The sequence below is a fragment of the Rhagoletis pomonella genome, unplaced genomic scaffold (genome assembly GCF_013731165.1).
Source record: "Rhagoletis pomonella isolate Grant_MI unplaced genomic scaffold, Rhpom_1.0 Rhpom_scaffold_00008, whole genome shotgun sequence".
In the NCBI taxonomy this organism is placed as follows: domain Eukaryota; kingdom Metazoa; phylum Arthropoda; class Insecta; order Diptera; family Tephritidae; genus Rhagoletis; species Rhagoletis pomonella.
The window spans coordinates 34,053,843-34,077,152 of NW_023458562.1; the positions used below are offsets into that span (position 1 = coordinate 34,053,843).

The following is a 23,310-nucleotide window of genomic DNA, read 5'->3' on the forward strand; positions in this document are numbered from 1 at the left end:
GTACCACTTTGTTCATTAGTTATTTTTTAACACTTTAGCAAGATCTTGAATTTAGAGACTACTCTATTATGGGTTACTATAGATTATTATGTATGGTTATTTGGATTACTATATCGACTGCTGAGTGGAAGATCGACCTATCTCGGCAGCCAGTTCGAAAGCGCTCTATCTCAAAAAACTTTTCAAGAACGCTCTATTGCAGAATTTGATTGAAGAATACACTATTTCAGAATTCGTTCCAAAAACGCCCTATTCTTGTTCAACCAAATTCTGAGATAGGGTGTTTTTCAATAAAATTCTGAAATAGGGTGTTCTTGAAATGTTTTTTGAGATAGATCGTTTTTGAACTGGCTGCCGAGATAGGTCGATCTTTCACTCAGCCGTCGATATTAGCTAAGCCCATAAATGCCTCGTAACCGCGTAAGCCTCATAAATAAACCGGTTTTCCATACAAAATTAACTAAGTTGATGAGGTTTACGTGGTTGCGAGTCATTTACGCGTTTGGATGAATTGCCCTATTATTTTCATACACTATCTGCTCAGGAAACGATAATTGGAACTAATGTTGACTCGTCACATTTTCTTGACCTTGCTTGAACCATGATGAAAAACTTGTATTTTTTAAACAAGAGTTCATTACAAAAAACGCACCTCATTGAAAAACAGAATACCCAATAAAAATCAATCTTAACATTTCAATTGCTACAATGATTTTTAGTCTAAAAAACTATCTCCAAGTATGTATGTAGGATTAGTGATGGCGTCTGAAGTTGTCGTGCTTCAGAAGCAATCTTCGTGCTTTTGCTTTGATTTCGAAAAAACGAACCGCCACAGCGGCAGCAAGAAACCGCAAAGCTTTCCAGCAAACAAATTGAAAAGTACGAAAGCGGAAGCAAAAGCGATTGATCGGCTTTCACAGCTCGTCAGTTGCTTCTGCTACCATATTTGAAAAATTAAAAAGCAAAAGCACTACCAGACCAGTGAATTGTTTCAGGTAAATTGCAAAAAATTAAAAATACATAAGTATACGCTAATAGTTTGTGAAAAATTGTGTATTAAATGGAACGACTAAAAAATTGTGCGCTAAATACAAGGAATTAACTCGTAACAAAAAATTATTATTTTTTTTTAGGAACAAGAAGGAGCAAGAGAAAAGTTGGATCTAGTAATCTTACAGTAATAAATTTTGATAATTTGGAGCGTCAATGTAGAGTTGAAACTTGAGAAAGACCACACCCCGAACAGATGGTCTTATTCATAGGGTTTGTTTACAGTATCGCTTAAAAAACTACATAGAAATAAGAAAGGACCTGGAGCAAAAACCCAATGCTGCAATACGTGCGGGAACTGTACGCAATGAATGCAAGAATGCAAGAAAACGAGTGCAAAATCCACTTTTGACTAACAACAATTCAGACTTGCCCGGCTGGAATGGGAAAAAACGCCCTATAACTGGTCCTTAGGGCATATGGTCCGATGAAACAAGATTTAATTTGCACTGCAACGGCTATGGTCCATGGCTAAGCATCTTGAAAGCCAAATAGTCTAGACATGATTTTCTTTATATATACGGGGTCGTTTACTCTTTGTTGATAAAATGATGAACGCCCGAATTAGGGAAAGTTGTATCCAAATTTATTTTGCCCGTCGTAGAAGAGCAATATAGGCATTGGACCGTATCACAAAAAAAGTCCAATTTCTACAGAAAAAATGTACTTTTTGTAAGTAAAGCACTTTTGGCAGATAGGGCTCAGTATATTACATAATCAAAATTATGTTTATATTACATCGTAAATTACTTAAGCCAAGGTCAGATTTGCAGTTTTGAGTGATAGTTTTGCTCAAAGTTCTCTTATTTGCGAGTGTGACCACATTATATTTAAATGTCATTATTTTCACAAAATAAACTCATAGAACATTTTCAACTATGAACGTATGCACGCAACTAATTAGCAACAAAATATTCTACAGATCTAGTTACGGAATGTTTGTAGAATGTTATTAGCTATTTTATCGGCGAGCAACTAATTAGCAACTAAATATCCCGTATTTTTTTCCACCCAGGAGCATGTTCTGATAACGTCTCACTGGGAGCAGTTATGATCGGGGGTCGAACGTTGACAGTGGAATATTTTAAACAATGCTATTATGCATGTTATGTTCTATTCTCTAATGACCTCTGTTTGACATTATCGTATGTTGGTGGTAGTGCCGGCTTATCGAGAATCGAAGTTACATATATCATCGTGGTCTGCTAGGTTAAGGCTTAAGTTTGTAAATTTTACACGTAATAAGCAACTAAATCGGGAAAAGTGTAACCAATTAACAACTAAATACTAGCGATGCATAGAAACGAGGAGTCGGATCCGGGAAACCATGTTCTTTAATGCGCTGACCGGTCCGGACCTAACAAGAGAGATTTATGCACAAAAATTGTAACAGATTTGTAAAATAATAGCTAAAGAAAATACCGCATATCAAGGCAATTCCTTCAAAGAAACCCGTTTTTTCGCTCTCCTGTAAAATTTGAGTGCTGTAAGATAGGGGTTTTGCAAGTAGTCGATGGGCCAGAGAAGATTTGGAAGGCGGTCTTAATAGCCAGGCGGAATTGAAAAGGTCAAGCTCTTCTAAGGCTTTGTAGATATCTCATGTACAGACACTCTTGAAGGCTCCTTCTATGTGAACCAAGATCATCAAAGTAAATTGCTGAAATTCGAGTGATCTTTTGACTGTTTTAGCGACTTCATGTAGTGCTCTCTCAGTGTATTGGTCTCGTAGATCCGTGATCTAAATGCATATGAAAATACTGATATTTTAAATATTTGTATGCAAGTTAAGGAACTCCCTCGAAAAGTGGAAAACTCGAAAATTTTCGACGCTGTTTTTGGGAATGCACTTTTTTCCAGCGTCTTAAACAATGGTGAAGTTCAAAGATTTAACAGCTTCGACAGAATTTTTATGTTTGATTTATCACATCAGCTGACGTATGTAAATATAAAAGCAACATTCAAAATGTCACGAAAAAGAAAAAAATTTAAATCATACGAATTAATTGACCAAAACCCTGCACTGAAACTTGCGAATGACTTTTCGTCGCTGTTTTTGCTTTTGCTACTAATTTGCTTCGAAAGTTTTCGAGGCACCCAAAAAGCCCTATATACAATTTTGGCAGTTGTTTTTCAAGGATGGAAAAGTTTTTAGTTTTCGAGTTTAAGTATATTAACGGGTCAGAGGACAGCACAGAAATCCAAAACTAGTTTATCCTCAAACCAAACTTGACAAGGGGTTTCTCATTTCAAAATACATCGTCCACCTAGTTGTATTTTCCGCTGAGCCCCTGTATCTAGTTTGGCATGACCATATGATGTATATTCCCTAGCTAACCAATACCGACGCTGCTCCGAGTATTTTCAACGCTTTTGTGGATGCCACCACAAACACCTTTTATATGTAAATGTATTTATGTATGTATGTATGTATTAGGGATGCCAAAATATGAGGAAAATTGTGATCCCGGGATATCGGGATTTTTTTTTAAATATGAGTGAAAATTCAATATCTGCAAGCATTTTAAAATAGCATGAAATAAAACTACTTAAAATTTACGATAAACTAATTGTATAACTCGCATAGCTTAGAGTGAAAAATTGCAAACTTCACTTTTTATGAAAAATTATATTTTAATACAGGAGGCTAGATAAATCAAAAATGCATCGTTTCGAAAAGGGTAAAGGTCCTTGGTTTATGTTTTCTCGTTTATATTCAAAGAAAAGAAAATGATTAATAAAAAAAACATTAAGTAAAAATATACAAAAACAATTTCCCTAAACATGTTTATTCTACTCTATAAAGAAATGGCGAATGGCGAATTTTTTGCCATTTCTTTTTCGTAATTTACTCGAAGTTTTGAGGGTGTACGAGTCAAACGGATCTCAGAATCGGATTCAGCGGGCCGAAATATATGTATGTTGGTAGGTGAGTCTGGTTAAAAACGAACACCCCTTTTTTGTGCCGGTATTGTTATTATTGCACTTAAAATGTTTTCGTATCGGAAGTTCAGCAAAGCATTCAAAGCGGAGTCTGTTAATCTTGACCTGAAGTTTTTACATACAAAACCTACTGACGAAAAACATATTTCGACCTCAGCACTTTTAGGCTGAACTGTCAAAAGGTTGTCATAAGCCAATTGAAGATAATGATCCCTATCTCCTACATTACAAAATATTTGAACTTATTTTACCAGCACGTGGAACAAATTATACATTTCGATTATTCAAAAAAGGCTCAGACTGCAAATTAAAAGTACAGTTTCAAGCTTTTTGTTAATTACAGTCAAAACGACGTTTTACAAAAATCATACTTCAAAATTCATGAACAAGTTCTTACTATCAGTTCGATATTTCAAGTTTTTCGGGATCCCGGGATTAGTGCAAGTAAATCCCGCGATTTTCGGGACCTCTAAAATACTGGCATTCCTAGTATGTATGTATGTCGTATGTGCAAATATGCTGTTGCATCGTCGTGGTGGCTCATTCATGCCATTCGGCCAGCCAGCCAGCCAGCTAGCCAGCTTTGCTCTCATGCGCCAGCTTTTTCGCATTGCTCTCTCACTTTCTGGCGCTTTCTGCACTGTAACTTCCATATGAACATGCGAGTAGTACGTCGGTTTATGCAGGCATATTTTCTCTACCAATTTTTATGTCTGCGCTGTTCACTATCCACTATTTATTTGTTGTTGTCAATAGATATATACATACTTATGTGCACATAAATGCAACCAACTTGTACATATAGACTTTTCTTCATTTTAATTCTAGAATTTTCCGACAATCACTCTGGGTTCGAATTCGAAGGCGTACACTACACAGCGTACCAGCGAGGATAGGCGCAACGAAAATATTTATTGGAAATTGTATAAAAACAAGTGAAGCGAAACAGCAGCGGCCAACGACCAGCGAATGCAACCAACAACTTTAACTGCAGCAACAACAGCGCCAGCAGCAATCATAAGAAACTTAGCAGTATTGCAATTAAACGAACAATTGCGGAAAAATTTCATGTTTTTCTTGTGTGCGGTTTTGTAAAAAATTAAAGTAAATTTTTTTGTGTGAAAAAATTGTAAATTTCTTAAAAACATTATTGGTTTTAATAGTTATTGCGTTTAATTTTGACTTTTTATTACAACAAAAGTTTCACAAAATAACCAACAAAATGTCGCGTTTAAGTAGATCAATTTCGTCTCAAAAGCTGTCACTTTTAAAGACTAAAAAGTTTATGTGATATTTGTATATCGGTGCGAGTCTTGCATTAACAACAACAACCACTACAAGCATCGCAATAAAAAATTGCGAAAAAACGGTGTGCAGTAGTGAAACTGCGTGTTTGGGTAAAAATTTGTAGCCAAACGCTAAAGTCGACCCTATCGCTGTGTGGCATTTTTTACAAACGAACTGGGCGCTTTAAAAAAAATTTACACACTTGCAGCTAAGTAAAGCTTGAGATAAAGTTTAGCGCGATTTAGAAATAAATTTCAGTCAAAAAGACTTGAGAAGCAGTCAATTTCTGTCGAAGAAGAAACAGCCTGCGTGAACTGAGCTTAAGGATACTGCGTAAGCTTTTGGAAGCAAGCAAAGATTATTCGTGCGAAAATTTAAAGTGCGTCTTAATCTTTAGCAGCAACAAACGCGTGCGAAAAGTAAGCGTCCACGGTGTGCTCCAACGAAAAGTTTAAAAGGTTTGTTGAAAAAAAAATAAATTTCAATTTAAAAAATCGTTGCGTTTAAAAATTCTTAGTTTAAACTATTTTGAAAACCCAGCGCTAGAGTGAAACTTCGAAAATTTACACCCCAAAACCGTCTTCTTGTGCCCCCATCGCCCCCCTATACATTCCACTGGGTTTAAGAGAAAAGATTTTATCCACGCAATTCGTGCATCCAAGCAAATCGCACAGCGTAGTCGACGTGCGACAGCAGCAGAAGTCGCAGAATCAGCGTCGCAATAATCAGCATACGAGGCAGCGGCAGCTGAAGCAATTCAAGTGCAAGTGCAAATCTAATCTACGCGTTCCTCCACACCCAATAGTAGACGACGCCTTAAAGTTGTTAGACACCAATAGCCTTCACTGCCTAATGGCAAGTTCGCTTAATAAAACGAGACACAGGCGCAGATTGACTGCGATCTCGTTTCTATCGAACATTTCATTAGATGGCACACATCGGGATACAAAACTTGGAGCAACAATTGGCATCTGCGGCACTGGGCCTACTACCTATAACGCAACGGCAGCGGGACTACAAAGTGGCGGCAGCATCGGAGGAGGTGGTGGCGGTAGCCAATACAACAAGCACCAACAACAACAACAGCAGCAGCAGCAACATTTCAACAACTACAACCGCAATAATCGACAGCCTAGGCAACAAAATCATTCGCATCAACACTATTATACGCAACATCATACCAATGGCGGTTGCAATATTGGCAACGGTAATGCCGGCACTGGCAATGGCGGCATGTACGCACCATCGGCTGCTTTGTTTCTCGCCACATGCGATGATGGGCACATGGAGTTCATCAGTGGCGATGGTGATGGCGGCGCTGGTAGTGATGGCTGCGCCGATAGTACCGGTAGCGCCGATGGTGACGGGCATTTTAGTGAAATTGAAAATATGGGTCAACACTTGATAAATGCACGTCGAAGCAACGCCACTTACAGGGGCGATGGAGGCATTAAAGCAGCAACAACAACGACTATCGCAGCTACTAAGTCGACAGTCAAGTATATGGATAAAACCGCAACCGCGGCTGGCTATAGCGGCGGCGGCGACGGTGGCGGCGGCAACGATGGCGTTGGTGGAGGAGGAGCATCTGTGTCAGAGAAGCGCAATGCTAAGCGACCTACATCGAGTAGTCGGCAACAGGGCAATCAAAATTGCAAACAAACTTCTACTAAACAAGGCACAATGGCGGCAATTGCTAGCAAGCAACAGTTGGCTGGCGGCAGCGGCGGTTCGGGCGCTGAGAGTGGCAGCGATTCGGATAGCGTCAAAATACCAGTGAAAGTTTCGAGTATGGGGGCTGGCATGCTAATGCCATTGCGTGAAAGGTGAGTGCGAAAAAAAATTCAGTTTTAGATTTACTAGTATTAAATACATCCAGCTGCGTGTTGCCAGGCATATGAAAATACGATTGAGTAAAATGATAATTGTCTCCCGAACCCAACACTCAGTGGTGGTGAATTTGCTGATCTTAAAAACAAGCCAGCGCTGTATACGCAACATACCTAAAACTGCTTAGAAGTATCTGGGAAAGTATGGTTAGCTCCATCAGAATGAAACAAAAACTTCAAGCACATACACTAGGCGACCAATGAAAGTGTACACCTTGTTCTAATATAATACTCACAATTATTTTCATGAAAAATTGTTTGCATTCATTATTTATGAAAATATAGTTCATTCTTTAATATAAACCATAAAAATCAAAGTTTTACGCTTTATATAAAGCTTACAAAAATTCAAAAACGTTTCAACTTTTCAGAATTCTAGAAAATTTTCGAGTATGCATTTTTGTAGTCCATTCCATTTTAGTCTAATTAAGCGCAAATTTCCACCGGCTAAAGAATCGCGTTGATTTTTGAGATTTTTTTTTTTTTAATACTGCTTTTACGTTTTTATTTTATATACATAACGAGTGGAATTTACAAAAACTGGCCTTGATTTATTGAGATTTAGTTTGCCAACGGTCTCCCGCATTTTATTTCATAAAAAGTTTATGCTTATATGAAAAAAAGTGCAAAGATCTGTCACCAAACACAAATTTTCAAAAATCAACGGGATTTTTAGCCGTTTGAAACTAAATGGGCTACAAAACTGAAATTATGAATCAAAAGTTAAACATTTTTGATGATGAACTATATTTTCATAAATATTTAATGCAAAAAAGTTTTCATCAAAATAATTGTGAATATTAGGTATACATATTAGAACAAGGTGTACACTTTCATTTGTCGCCTAGTGTAAGTGAGGAATATGAAAATGAAACGGAAAAAATCTTTGTTCGCTGTAAACTTCCAAAGTACTTACCCCATTTTAATGATTTGCATTTTAAATTAACTGAATTCTGCTACAGCAGTATTTTTCTTCTTCTTCGAGTTCTTTGTATCTATATTCTAAAATATCGTTGATGCGACAATTAAATACGGCTTTATGTAGCTTAGTAAAATAGCAGTTAGTCTTTAGAAACAATATAATCAAAGAGTGCAGTGCTTGCTAAATCTTCTTTTCTTTTTTAAGCTCCGAATTTCAGAATCAACGCAAATTCACATAAAATCACATTATCATTGAAAAGATTAGTTCAGTGCCTGTAGATAAGATAAGGAAGCGTCGTTTAGTTAATTTATTTAATTTTAATTTTTATTTTACTTTATCTACGCACGAGTTTTACGACGATGTCAGCAAACTTATAAGCAAGTTTTTTTATTACCAAGACACTTAAGTGTTAACTACAGTGCCAACGCAGAAATCTAGAAAATCGCTTTTAAATATTCCACTTCAATAGTGCATTTACTCGATAGTAATGGGAGTATTACGTAAATATTTATATAAACATTTTTTTTTCGTTGAAGTAGAGGACATGCTTGCTCATACGCCATGTGACGGCATGGAAGTGCTGTTGATTGCTAATGCAGATGTAACCAATATATTAGAAAATCAATTTTCTACCTCGGCGTCTATGACACTTTTGCCGCGATTGGCGACGTAATATCTCTGTCTATGTATGTGTAGTGTAAATATTAATTTTTACCGAAATTTTCGCATTTTCCGCACATTTGTAATGAAATTACAAAAAAAAAAATCAATAAACTGAGAATTTAGAGTGAAATTCCAAATGACCTCAAATAATATGGGATGAGTATTGACGCATAGATGACGATAGCCTGTAGGAAAGATTTAAGGTAATGGTGACTTCTGGTAGCACTTGATAAAAGAAACAAAGCAAAATAAACAAAAAAATATATATATATATAACTACAAAAAATAAAACAAAAAATTAAGAAAAAACCAAAAATATATATATAATGAAAAGATTGTTGAAATATCGCAAGAAAAAGTTAAAAGCCAAAAATCGTAAAAAACCGAAAAACATAAAATAAACAAACCAATTTTTAAAAGGAAATAAAATATAGAAAAGGAAAGTTAAAAAAATTTAAAAACAAAAAAATATAAAAATTTTATATATAAAACATTAAAAAGCACAAAAAACAACAACAAAATTTATGTAAAATACAAAAAAGGTAAACATGTATAGAAGAAAAATATCGTAAAAAAATTAAAACCCAATAATCATAAAAAGCCAAAAACAACAAAATATAAAAAAAAATGAAAAATTAAACAACTTTTCAAAATGAAATAAAATGTAGGAAAAGTAAAAAAATAAAATCATTTGCAAAATATGAAAAATAAAAAGTATGCAAAATAAAAAATATGAAGAACAAGAAGTATGTAAAATAAAAAAAAAAAACAAATAAATTAAAAAAAAATAAATAAAAAGCAGATAACAAGAAAAAATGCAAAAATAAAAAACAACAAAAATTAAAAGGTAGGCCAATTCTTAAAAGGTAATAAAATATAAAGACATGAATATTAAAAAATTAAGAAAAATACAAATTAGAAAATGTAAAAATATATAAAAAATTAAAAATTCGGAAAACAAATTGAAATAAAAAAAGATAAATAAAAAAATGTTAGAGGTCAAAAAGAGTATGAAAAACATTTCTAGTAAAATCCCAAAAACAAAAACCAATATTCGAACAGCGAAAAACCACGTAAGAAATAAAATATCCTCGCATTTTTGATTTTATTTCAAATTATATGTAACATAAATTTTATTAACAGGAATATTCTTATCAATTTACAAAAGGTTTTTTTTTATTTATTTTTAATTTTTTTAATTTTATTTTAAAAAGCTAATAACACTCCTATACTACGAGATGAAATAATCAATGTTCAAGCGTTAAAATCACCTTATGGAAAAAAGTTCAGAGCTATTGAAATTGTGTCAAGAAAAAAATAAAAGTCAGTAAGTTTGAAAACACAGCAAATACTAAGCCAGAACACTCCATTTCTTCTTAAGGGAAGGTAGCAGCACATCCCAAATAAATCAAACCAAACGTTTTGTTACAAGTGACATATGTTATTGAAAACCATAAACTGCTGTTTCATCAAATCAAATCAAAAGTTTTCACTGTTACGGTGAATGCATTTTTCTACGGGGTATACTATGTGAAATAAATAATTATGTATGCATATGTGTTGTATGCATAATATTCAATTTGATATCGTCATTATGCCCATGTGGCGTCTAAACGAATTCACATGAATCATAATTGACGCCGCAATGCAACGCATAGCATAGAGCGCACGCGACCAAACGCAGGCCTCGCAAAGTGAATTTCCTTAAATATTCAATAGTCAGCCGAGTTGCTGGGTGTACATATCCATACTGTTATAGCGATATGAACATATATGTGAATACTGTATAAAATTTTAAGCATTTTTATTTATTTTGTGATGAGACATATCCATACCTATGTATGTCTATACAAATATATTGCACGCAAGAATATTGAACGCAAATATTCTGTCAATAAATGCGAAAATCATTTGACGCTTTTCATTACCAAGTGTTTGCTTTTATAAAGATTATACATACTAAATATGTATATACGTAGGAACATCCCTGCAGGAAATGTATCTAACTATAAGCTAACTTTAAGTTGATTAGGAAGGAGCCATAAGTCACTTATTATCTGAATATTTTCTTTGACGAAAGCTAACTATATTTCTATGGCGATGGCCGCGAAATAGTCAAAGATGGTTACCTCTGCGTTTGATGAGACTAACTTGTAACTAACTAATTTTGGGCATAAAATATCAATAGAAAAAACAGAATAGTTTTAATTTTTTTATTTTATTTTATTTATTTACTTCATTCATTTTATCAGATTTCATATTTGTTTACATATTCTGCTGTAGGTGGTCCCATATTCGAACTCCGTCAGACATAACTTTAAAATGATAATATGAAATTTCGATCTCCCTTTTATTTGTCCTCAATTCGAAAAAGTATTTGCGAGGTGCAGGATATCTAAAAGAAGCGCGTTTAAAGAAAACAATCTCGAGCTTTATTCCTGCATTACTTGTCCACTTGTTTCAAGTTAGCTTTTTGTACCTAACTACAAGCTATATACTTTATAAAAAAAAAGCTAACTAAAAATGGGTTATTTTTTATCAATTGATAATTTCTTTTTGCAGGGATACACAAGTACATATGTAAATACATTAGGGTGCGCCTTTTGACGTTGACAATTCATGAAATGTTTTATTATACTAAAAAACGTACGTATTTATATGCACATATGTATGTATGTATGTCCATATATTAGTCAGCTAATTTCTAGCTCTATGACGTCCAAAACGCTTTGGCGCTTGGCACATTTTCAGGGTTTTTTGGTTTCAAGCCAAATTTTTGCAGGAATTTGGCACTCGAAACACACAATGTTTATTTATAAGTTTCGACTTTAAATGCTAAAGTTTGAGTTTTTAAGTTTTTTCCAGTTTCAATCTACTGCTGTCTTTAACGCGAAAGTAGCATAGAATTTCCCTTTGCAATTATTTAGATAATTTTTCCGATACTTCGACACGAAACGATACTTCTCCATGTTAAAACGATGAACCGGGAACAAACCATCAACGATATTAGCAGCGAAGCACTAATTTTATTTAGTTTTAATAGTTTTTAAATAATTGAAAACATTTCCTGTCAAATTGACAGATAGGACATTTCGTTATTTGGATCAGTATAAGTTTTCGATAAACGTTGTGCCACATTGACTGGACTAATTGCTTTCAAAGCCGCTTGGCTATTGTTGAAGAAGTGACTTTTTCGCTGGGCAGGGCTTCCTAGTACTTGTAGAGCCCGACGCCGGTTGCTTGCTATATTTTTGAACCTTGATTGTAGATAGATATATGTACCTTCAGTTAAGATGGATATACCATCATATGCAACTGGTCAGATACCCTTGTATTGAAGTCCCAAACCGTCCTATTGTAGTCAGTGCTACTTCTTAGTTAACTTTGATTTAGACGGCTCTTTTTTATTTCACTCACTTCGAAGTTGCTCGGTTTCTACCTGGTGGCTTCAATCCGCTTCCAAATATATTATTGCCTATTCCCTTTATGTAGAGCTTTCCATCAGGGTAGGGCCACTAAACTGGGCTACGATCGGTCTGATGACTGTACATAATACAAGTGTAAGTGATGTACGATGGCAGCCCTCCATAGTCTTCCTAACACTCCTCCACTTTATTTGTTTAATATCTGCAGTTTGTAGACCGAAATGATACATAGGCATTTCGCTTCGTCGGAGAGATCCAAAGCTTTGGTTGGTGCGAGTAAGCCCAGTTCCGTTTGAGAAGAGTTAACCCCAAGCGGTGCTTCGCGTTGGCAGGAATATGCCTGATATACGCAAGTATTACATAATCCTCGGCATATACGACTTCCTTTTATTTTATCTAAGTTCACTTAATTTTTATTTTATTTTAATGTAGTTTTGTGTGATTTGTGTTCTACTTATTCTATTTTATTTTATATTTTACTTTGTTTCATTTTATTTATTTTGTTTTATTTTTGCACACAATGTCCATCCGTCCATGTGTGCGCTTTTTAAAATTTGCATTCAAGTTGAAAATGCCTGTGCAATTTAAAAATAATTTCAGCTGTTTTGTTTTCCTTTTCATCCGTTCAGCAGCATTCATTGCCTCTATTCAAAAAGCTCTATTCTTTCGTATTTAATTTTCTAAATAAGTAATTCGTTTAGAATAGAAGTGTGCCGAATGTATGACGATGAGGCTACATACAGCGAGCGCTTAGCAGAAAAAAAAACAACAAAAGCAACAAATAGTGCCATAAATGTTCTTAATTGAATTATTTTTTTTTATGGTAGTTTACTCTTGCGAACAATTTAGCATCATACAAAATTGTAAAGGCAATTTATTTGCCGGACTGTGATTATGACAGTTTTGATATAGCAAGAGTCGTTGCACTTTTTTTTTGACAAATTACTCGTTAAATTAAGAATTTAAAAATACAAAAACTTGCAATTTCACTTGCTCTTTTTGATGAATGGGGTAGATCATTGCCCGTTTTACATGAATAGACTACGCTGTGATTTATAATGGCTCTTTTTTCATATTACGTGCATACATTTTTTATAATTTTTAAAAATGATGCATTACTACGTTTCTCTGGAAGACTTACCACCTTCTAAACAGCTCTATCGGGTGTCGCTTAGATCGACGACAGAAAGGTGGAGGGCTCCCTTTGACTTCGAATTTCGCTAGGGTTTCATCCCGTTCGTTGCCTTCAAAGCGCTCATGACCTCAAAGCCAACACAAGTTAACCTGGTTACGGATTCCTAGTTGGTCTAGTAGACTCTTGCAGCTATCCACTAGCCCCGATAACATTTTGCGTTAGTCCCAAGGGCCATTAGTTATTGTTACTGGCTGCTTGCTCCGTCCTACTTAGTTCTTGCAATGCGGTTCTGATTTGAAACATGTTAATGAATGAGTCGATAGTAAGACTTAATAAACCGATTTAATTAAATTACTTACTCGTTGTATAGTTTTAGGCACAGAAAATTAATGCATAGAGCATCCCTAAGTAAAATGGTAAACCAATTTTATGTCGGCCTAAAACTACGCTACAGGAAATGAAAGGTGATTATGATATCGACACTTATGCCGAATTTCCACTAGGCATTGAAATGATAAAAAATTTATGCCATTTAAAAAAATATGGAAATGAACTTAATGACAATATCTTTTTAATGTAATGACATAATTATTTTTTAATGCCCAACTTTGCCATTTGTCATTTTGGCCATCTAATGCCTAGTGGAAATCCAGCATTACTGAGATACCAGTCTCCCTAACTATATACTGCTGAACATAATGACAAAGAGTTTTTTTCGGTAGAAAGGGTTGGTTTTTCATACCTCTGGCCCCTCGATACAGATTAGCAACGATCTCTGTTAGCTTTCGAGTTTTGAATTTCTGTAAACCAGGGACGGAAAATAATCGTTATTTTTTAAGTTTTAACAAAAAAAAAAACAAGTTGTAATCGTCGTAAAACAGTTTTATTTATACCCACGTATTTGTTGTCGTAAGTCCCACTGTAATTTACACGATTTTTAATTTTTAGAGTTTAAGCAATAAAGATTAAAAATAATAATTAATATTTGAGTTTTAAGTTTTCGCTAAAAAATAATGATTATTTTATGATTTTTATTTTTTCGCTCAAAGATAATAATTATTATTGAGTTTTATTTTTTTTCACTTAAGAATAATGATCATTCAAAAAAATCAAAAGCTATACCAGCGCGATTTCCGCCGTATCCGTTTCAGAGGTAGCGACACCCTAATTAAAGGAATAAGTCTCAAAATCTTCAGGCCAAAATTTCAGTAAGTTGCTCTGTGCCGCCTTTTCAATTTTATAAATAATCATTATTTTTAAGTGGAATAAAACTCAATAATAATTATTATATCTGAGCGAAAAAATAAAAATCGTTAAATAATCATTATTTGTGATCGAAAAAATAAAAAGCAAATAATAATCATTTCCGTTGAGCAAAAAAATAAAAATCAATAATAATTATTATTTTAGAGCGAAAAAATTTAAACTCATAAATAATGATTAAATGCTGGTTTAAATTATTTTACTCATAATGATTACCGTCCCTGCTGTAAACTTTAATCTAAAAAAATTGGAGTATATAAATTTTGTTCTTACCATAACGAATATCTAGATGATCAAGGAATATTTCTGCATCAAAAAGAAAATCTTGAAATGTCGCTAACATCTTTTTGGCGGTTAGGGCTCGATATATTCACAAGTAATCGATTTTGCATAAGTATATTATTCGATTCAATTTGGCCCTATCTACGAGTGTGAGTAGGCGCCACACATAGCGTGCTCAAAATAGTTGCGTATACGCCGAGGCCACGCTTGCAGTCCTCGCTGTCTACCAATGGGTCAACAAATTGTTCATCTCATTAGTTTTGAAATTGAATCCACACTACTAAAATTAAATTTAAACAAAAAATACACAGCAAAGTAGAAAATAAATTAAAAGATTTTAGACAAGCAAATGGTATATTAACGCAACCACCAACTGCAACATGCATCAGCAACAACAACAGCAATAGTAAAAAGCATTAGCATAACAACCTCGCAGCGTCGAAGCGATGAGGGTCTTTAAACTTCCTTGAACTCGTCTGCCTCGCCTAGTATGCAATGCAATGAAAACAGTAAGGCAAATATTGAAAACACCTAGCCATAAGATACAATATGTAGCCGTAAGTGCATGTTATATATGTATATATGTATATGAGTGCAGCCAAAGCAACAACAATGACGAGCTTATTGCTGTATTGCATCGGCTATGTGCCAAGTGAAAAAATTAGATATTTTAAAAAGCTCGCATAGCTCATAACAAATTTTTCTAAGGTTTGCATTGCTCTCGCGCATGCAGATTGCCCGAAGAATTGAGAGCGAAAGCTGCACACAGCTGCAATTGCAATTGAGCGGACGAAAGTACTCAACGTATTTGTTGTTATTTCTGCTACTCTTGTTCTGTTTTTTTTTTCGCCGGCGTGGCTGCAGTTGCAATCGATTTTTTTTTCACAACATTTTTTTGTTGTTGCTTTCTTTTTGCTTCAGTAAGGTAGGTCCGGGTCTGGTTTATGTGTACATTTTTGCAAAGCTCGTTGCTATAATGCAGTACTATTCTTGGCTGTGCTGCATGTTCTCCCCCGCCTGCCCCCCCACTCTTTCCCTCTGAAACTTTTCAATGGCTTAACAGCTGGAAAACGTTGAACTCGTCGAAGAATCTGGCAACATTTGCGGTGGATTTGTGTATGTATCTAACGGGTGATTTTTTTGAGGTTAGGATTTTCATGCATTAGTATTTGACAGATCACGTGGGATTTCAGACATGGTGTCAAAGAGAAAGATGCTCAGTATGCTTTGACATTTCATCATGAATAGACTTACTAACGAGCAACGCTTGCAAATCATTGAATTTTATTACCAAAATCAGTGTTCGGTTCGAAATGTGTTTCGCGCTTTACGTCCGATTTATGGTCTACATAATCGACCAAGTGAGCAAACAATTAATGCGATTGTGACCAAGTTTCGCACTCAGTTTACTTTATTGGACATTGAACCAACCACACGAATGCGTACAGTGCGTACAGAAGAGAATATTGCGTCTGTTTCTGAGAGTGTTGCTGAAGACCGTGAAATGTCGATTCGTCGCCGTTCGCAGCAATTGGGTTTGTGTTATTCGACCACATGGAAGATTTTACGCAAAGATCTTGGTGTAAAACCGTATAAAATACAGCTCGTGCAAGAACTGAAGCCGAACGATCTGCCACAACGTCGAATTTTCAGTGAATGGGCCCTAGAAAAGTTGGCAGAAAATCCGCTTTTTTATCGACAAATTTTGTTCAGCGATGAGGCTCATTTCTGGTTGAATGGCTTCGTAAATAAGCAAAATTGCCGCATTTGGAGTGAAGAGCAACCAGAAGCCGTTCAAGAACTGCCCATGCATCCCGAAAAAATGCACTGTTTGGTGTGGTTTGTACGCTGGTGGAATCATTGGACCGTATTTTTTCAAAGATGCTGTTGGACGCAACGTTACGGTGAATGGCGATCGCTATCGTTCGATGCTAACAAACTTTTTGTTGCCAAAAATGGAAGAACTGAACTTGGTTGACATGTGGTTTCAACAAGATGGCGCTACATGCCACACAGCTCGCGATTCTATGGCCATTTTGAGGGAAAACTTCGGAGAACAATTCATCTCAAGAAATGGACCGGTAAGTTGGCCACCAAGATCATGCGATTTGACGCCTTTAGACTATTTTTTGTGGGGCTACGTCAAGTCTAAAGTCTACAGAAATAAGCCAGCAACTATTCCAGCTTTGGAAGACAACATTTCCGAAGAAATTCGGGCTATTCCGGCCGAAATGCTCGAAAAAGTTGCCCAAAATTGGACTTTCCGAATGGACCACCTAAGACGCAGCCGCGGTCAACATTTAAATGAAATTATCTTCAAAAAGTAAATGTCATGGACCAATCTAACGTTTCAAATAAAGAACCGATGAGATTTTATAAATTTTATGCGTTTTTTTTAAAAAAAAAGGTATCAAGCTCTTAAAAAATCACCCGTTATGTGGGTGAGTAGATTGGCATTGATTTCGTTTTGCGACTAAAATTCAATCGGCGTGCTGCTTTCTAAGGGCGTTGCAGATATATGTATGAGTTGTATATTAAAGGCGCACTTGGTATCATATTTCCAGTGTTTTCTATAGATTTTTAAACTGGCTTTATATAATACAATATTAGTCTAGACATCGACGATATTGGGAAGCATTTACTTTCATCAATGGAAAACTGAAACCTAAAAATCGATTGTCAAATCTTGTAAATCGTTTGTCAAATCTTGTAAAATGGTTGGGTCGGCGTAGCTGTAAATGAATAAGATGATTTCAATTATATAGATGTCATATTCATCTTTGTTTCCGATGTTTTCATCGATATATTTATCGTTATCGGTATTGTTGCCACTGCGATTATCGACTGCAGTATAAAATCTTTCATGATCTTCAAATGCATATTAATTAATACTTTTATTCATATTTATATAAACGATAATTTTACCGATATTTTGGTCGATATTATTAGAAATAACGATATCATAATGATAACCGTTATCGATTTCAATATTAAAATATCAGTGTCTTAAGTATCAAGTTATACTTCGTGCTCATATTAGTCGCATTGTTATCAATTTCGTTATCGATATAATTTTTAACTACTAGTCAACATATTTATCGATTTACTAGACACTTTCCTTCTTAAACCAATGCTTCGAATTTAACCGAGTTGCTTTACTCTGCAACAAAAACTATGTCAATTGACAACTCAAACTGACCAGCGGTCAAGCCACACCCGACCATAAGTGTACTAGCCCCTAACTGCAAACAGAGATTGCATATATATATATATATATATATATATTGTATATGGAATTGGCAAGCATAGCAACAGCTGTAGGAAAAATGTCATCGACGCGATGAAGAAAACGACGACTACAACTGGTGTTTAGCTAAACGTTCGAGCATATACATACCTACATACATACATCAAGCATTTGTACCGAAAGAAACTGCCAGTAGCTGCTGTTGGTGATGTTGTTGACACTAAAACTTGCCATATATACAATTGTTACATATTTATTTTAGTCGACTTCACCAAGTATGACAAATATCTGCTGTTAAATAGATAATTTCTATGGCAAAGACAAGTCGTCAAATTGGCTGCGACAAGTCTTGAGAAAGTGTGTTAGATACATTTACTAACTGTTAAATATTTGGCTTATTACTTGTCTAAAGTAAATTTAGTGGCTAATAATGGCAGTAGCTTTAGTGCGTGAACAGCTGGGTAATATGTATACGTATGTGCCTACAACTTTGGGCCAGTTAGTCTAAGTTTAAGAGCACATATTCGTTATCGATTAATCTCGATACTTGAAAATACATTCTATTTTGATAGAGCCACTTTTAAAGTGGTTATCCGTTACGTTATTTTCGCGATTAGGGCTCGATATGTCGGTAAGTGAATGGTTCTTACCACAATGATGAATCAGCAAATTTATCGATAATAGTATATTTCAATAAATAGATGGTGATATCGCTTATTTAGGTTTTAATAAATACACAAATATTTGCACCCATAAAGATGTCGATAAAAAATTTTAAAATGATATCGATTAATATATGGATTATAATAATTACATATATAGCTATACAAACGAATGCTTTCATATATAACAATATCGATAATAATAGCGCGATACATTTAGCGAAGGCAGTATATTTCGATAAGTAGGTGATAGTAATGCTGAAGATGAGACCATCTATAAATACTTTAATATTGTGTTCGATAAATTTTTCGACGGAAATATGGATAAAATCAATAATTTGATACAACGATACATTTATCGATAACCGTATGTTTCGATAAGTAATAAAATAACAAATAATTGTTTCGATAAAAATATCGCGATCGATAACATTTATTTCAATAATGATTTCGATAAATATATACACAAACACTTATAGCGCTCATTTACTTAAAATTTTTGTGCGTACTAATCACATTAATCTTTGTTTTATGTGTAAATTTTTATAAACTACTTTTATTTTTTTATTTCTGATTTTGTTCAAGATCGGAGAAAATAATTTATTTCGCAAAAATTTTGTTTCTTTACTTAGTATTCATGCCAAGATGTTAACGAGTATACGATTTGAATTAAAAACATGCAAAAACAAACATAACAAAATATTAAAAGCCATTAATTAATAAAGAAAGCATTTTTCATTCATTTGTCGTTTCACCGTCAAAAAATTTAGATTTGTGAAACATCTGTAGATACGGAATATAATATATATTTTTTTTTTTTTATTTATTATTGAGACACAAATGTATGAACTACTAGTATGCTCTTTGAAGTCAGTATATGTTTATGGACTATGTATAATTAGATATATGTACATATATTCATGTAGATAAAAATATTAATTACCAATTTTTATGAATTTTTTCGTTTCCTTCCACTTTTGTTGTTAGCAAAACCGCCCTTGATTTTTCTTTTTCCGTTTACTGTTTATAAAATTGCCTTTAATTCACTTTGAATTAATTTGCCGGCACTGCAATTTTATTGTTTTACATACATCCTCGCTCGTATAGATATGTATGTATGTATGTTACTGTATCAACACCTGCCCCAAATTCCATTTGTTTAATTTAAGCTTTGATAATTTCACTTTCAAGTCTTTATTCTAAATACAGTAAGTACTATATTTACGAAAGTATTCTTAAATTTTTTCTCAGGTCTTTGTTTTTTTGTTCATAAAAAATATGACCAGCTCGTCATAATTTGAAAAATATGCAAATTTACGCTTACTGTGTTTTTGTTACAAATACAAGTCGCCGTTATCAGCTGGAAGTCGTCATGGCATTTTTTTTACTGCATAAATATGGCGTTTGACACAAATTTTTTGCATGAAATTATTTTTCATAATTTATTGGGAGTATTTTCAAAATGAGTTCTTTTGTGCAAACATTGCGCCAATTGCACAATTTACGACAGATACCCAAATTCGAGAGATGAGCGGTTCGGTAAACAATCAGCGAATAGTCGTACGACAGAGGAACGAATTTAGCCGCTGTTCGTGAAAATGTGCCCGAGGCCAGGAGGCAGTCAATCTCTCGACGCGCACATGAACTCGGGCTTTCGCAGATATCTATTGACTTGATGCCGCAGTTGTGAATTTACGAACACACCAATAATTTCTCACAGAGGTGACGTGAGTTGGCCTTCAAGACTGTTAGATTTTTTATTGGCTCGATTTTATCTGAATTTGTTTTGAAAAAATCTGTATTTGAACAATTTGTTTATCGATCAATTTCAAATGATTTTAAAAAATTTCCGATCAAATGCGTTCAGAAGGACCAAATTCCGAACTTAGCAGAAAATTACGATTAAAATTTCGCTCTGGTATGTTGTGTGATTTTGTGTCTATTCTCTATTTTGAAGATTTTAATTTATTAATTCTTTTCAGTTTTTGTCTATTAGCTCTGCAATTTTGGTTTAATTTTTGGATTTAATTAAATTTTTTATTTTATTTTATTTTTTTTTGTAACTTTACATTACTTTTTTTACTTTAAGTTAATTAATTAATTTAACAATTTTTTAAAATTTGTTTTGCTTGTTAATTTAACATTTTTAATGCATTTTTTATAATTTTTTCCGTGATATTTTATTTCTAATTTTTTATAATTTTATTTTTAATTTTTATTCTAACTCTTTATTTTATTTCACTTCTAGTCTTTTATATTATTTTGTATTTATCTTTTTTTGTTTTATTTTTTATCTTTTTTCTGTTTTTCAATATTTTTATTTTGTCGTTTCTTATTTTTCTAATTTTGTTTTATTCTTTTTCATATAATTTAATTTAAAATTTAAGTTACTGCTAATTAATTTAATATTTTTTATCATGTAAATCAATTTAATTTGTTTTTGTTATTTTAATTAATTTTTGTTTTTAGTACATTTTTCTTTTCATTTATTTTTATACCCGAGCACACTTGCGCACAAGGGTATATTAACATTGTTCAAATAACGGTTGTTTGTAACAGCCAAAACGAATCGAGATAGATATAGAAAAATGTGCACATAAATGCTCAGAATGAATAGAGAAGTCGATTAAGTCATGTCTGTCTGTCCGTCCGTTTGTCCGTCTATCCGTCCGTCCGTGTATACGATAACTTGAGCAAAAATTGCGATATCTCAACGAAATTCGGTATGTACATAGGTTTCCATTTATCCAAGGTAGGTTGGTATTGAAAATGGGCGAAATCGGACTGTAACCACGCCCACTTCCCATATAACGGTAATTTTCAGAAACACGAAAACTGCGATATTTTAGTAACTACTGGAGATTATTCACTCAAAATTAATTTTAGACGAAAAATAAGAATATTATAAATTTTTGGAAAATGGGAGTAGCCACCGCCCACTTATGGTTACATGTGTATATCTTGGTAACCGCTTCATCAATTTCTTCCAAACTTGGCACAATTGTTGGCCTTGGTACAGTATACCAAATGACCGAAAATTTTTAAAATCGGGCAATAACCACGCCCACATCCCATATAACGGTAATTTAGAGTAATACAAAATCTTCGATAAATCAGTAAATATTAAAGCTAATTTATTCAAAATTGATGCATGCAACAAAAAAAAAATACGGCCGATTTTCATATAATGGTAAATTTCAGAAATGCTTGAAACTTCATTATTTCGAAATTTAAGGACGCTAATTTACTCAAAATTGATACACCCCGGCTTACCATAGCGGTAGCTTTCGGAAAGGTGAAAAACATATATTGTATTCTTGCACCGGGTATTTGATGTTCGGCTCCGCCTGAACTTAGACTTTCTTACTTGTTTTATTATTATTTTTTTTTTTAATTTTCATTATCTTGCTTCAAATCATTTTATTTGTTTTATATTCTATACCTTATTTTTTTATTTGATTTTCTTTATTGTAGGTACATATCGTCGCTGAAGTTCAAAAAATCGTAACTAATAAAAAATTCAAAATTCAGTTTTTAATTGATATGATGGATTTCATCGAATAACAACTCCCACTGCATTTAATGAAAACAAAAAAAAATTTCGTCACAATTTTTCCCATTTCACTTACGATGTTATTATGTCTTTTTGAATTTCAGATGGCTATACATATGTATGTATGTATTTACCCCAAAATATATTTTTTATGTGAAATCAAAATTTTCGGTACATACAACAAAGTTTCTGCATGTAGTCCTCTTGTTATTGTTTATTTCAATTCCCACATTGTGTAGTTGTTTACAATTTAAAGTTATGCAAATTTCTCACAGTAGTCATATTTTGCGCGCTGTCGTCGTTTCGTGCCAGCCAAGGCGGCGACGATTCCAAAGAGGAAGTTGCAAATTGTTTTGATGTTCAAAATGCTGACCAAAGCACATTCCGCTATAGCGCTGAAATCAGCAAAACAGTTCATTGCAACCGAATATCTTCAAATAACAATTATAGTAAATAAACAAAACAAAAAAAAAAAACGTGATTTTGTTGACATTTTTATTTTCGTAACAATACCAGTTGTTTTTCTAGCACAGCAATAAGATTTGCGCAAGCGCAGCAGCTACTTCATATAATTACAAACAATCTTTTGACTGAATATTATTTACCTCTTGTTATTTTTGCGCTTTTTGCAGGGCTTTTAGTTCGCTTTTGTTAGTCGAAAACTACTCGCATTTCAGATTTTAGCTTCACTTGAATGCTTCAGAAATAACAATTTTTTTGCCTTGCTTCCTGGCCGTGCTCTTGTTTTTGTAAACCAAATGTGCCAATGATGGTAAACAAAATAACAACAGAAGAAGCTGGACTGTAATAAAGCAAAACAGAAACCAGATCTTTCATGGGTTTTCATTTATGAATGCCCCTAAAAGTTTTTGGGTATCTTAAGGAATTGATGATTGACGCACATCCGCCGTAGGAAAAAGAACATAAACAAAGTTGCTGAGTTTTTTTTGTTAAACCTTTCGCGCTCATTTTTCGCTTATTTTTCTTTAGCG

General features: G+C 33.9%; 1 protein-coding gene across 2 annotated transcripts in view; it reads left to right on the forward strand.

Annotated features, from left to right (window-relative positions):
* The first annotated feature begins 4,590 nt into the window (after window positions 1-4,590).
* LOC118744656 (CDK5 and ABL1 enzyme substrate 1) overlaps window positions 4,591-23,310 on the forward strand; it is an 84,805-nt gene continuing 66,085 nt past the window's right edge. Inside the window, exons 1-2 of one of the 2 annotated variants that reach the window (XM_036477814.1) lie at window positions 4,591-4,658; window positions 4,819-7,103. In XM_036477814.1, the coding sequence (XP_036333707.1) occupies window positions 6,130-7,103 (974 nt within the window). In that variant the 5' untranslated portion in view covers window positions 4,591-4,658; window positions 4,819-6,129. Of the gene's footprint in view, window positions 4,659-4,818; window positions 7,104-23,310 lie in introns of those variants that run through there. The other variant, XM_036477815.1, reaches the window with a different exon arrangement.